The 656-nt window shown below is 73.0% G+C and overlaps 1 protein-coding gene across 1 annotated transcript in view; it reads left to right on the forward strand.

The window, feature by feature from the left end:
* The first annotated feature begins 406 nt into the window (after positions 1 to 406).
* The window catches only part of AMZ1 (archaelysin family metallopeptidase 1), a 19717-nt gene continuing 19467 nt past the window's right edge, over positions 407 to 656 (forward strand). Inside the window, 1 exon segment of the mRNA XM_007467420.1 lies at positions 407 to 651. Coding sequence (XP_007467482.1) covers positions 503 to 651 — 149 coding nt within the window. The 5' untranslated portion in view covers positions 407 to 502.

The following is a 656-nucleotide window of genomic DNA, read 5'->3' on the forward strand; positions in this document are numbered from 1 at the left end:
TCTCACTGCCAGCGCGCCCTCCCTCCTGAGGGCTGGGAAGGGGCGAGTCCGCGCTGTCCTCACCAGGGTTCCATGGAAACCGCATCCCTCCTTCGGGGGAGGGAGGACGCTTCCCCACACTTGGTGCTGGTTAAAGACCCGGCCCCCGAGAAGAGGAGAAAACGGCGTTTCTGGCCTGGCCGGGTGCAGGGGCCGTGTCCTGGGGCGTGCGTTCCTCCCCACAGAGCCCCTTCCCCGGGCCTGAGAGAAGGGCCGGAGGCTCAGCCGGGCGTTTCCCTGCAGGTGCCAGCGGGACGGAGGGTGTCCGAGCCGCCTGCTGCTGCCGAGGAGGCCCGACGCCGGGCGGAGCTGGGCCTCGCAGGCCCTCGGTCTCTGGTCCACGTGCAGGGAGCCCACGTGGCCGCTGCGCTCGGCCCGAGGGAAGGCCGTGGACGAGCTGGTGGCCGGGCCCTGGGCGGTGCGTGGGCGGCCGTGGGGCCTCCCCGGCGTGGCCAGGCCCGTCATGCTGCAGTGCCGGCCGGCCCAGGAGTTCAGCTTCGGCCCCCGGGCCCTGAAGGATGCGCTGCTGTCCACCGGCCCGGCCCCGCGGCAGCTCTACACGTCCGCCTTCTCCCCAGCCGAGAGGCTCTTCCTGGCTGAGGCCCTCCAACCCCCGG

The sequence above is a fragment of the Lipotes vexillifer genome, unplaced genomic scaffold, assembly GCF_000442215.2.
Source record: "Lipotes vexillifer unplaced genomic scaffold, Lipotes_vexillifer_v1.1 scaffold1451, whole genome shotgun sequence".
In the NCBI taxonomy this organism is placed as follows: Eukaryota; Metazoa; Chordata; class Mammalia; order Artiodactyla; family Lipotidae; genus Lipotes; species Lipotes vexillifer.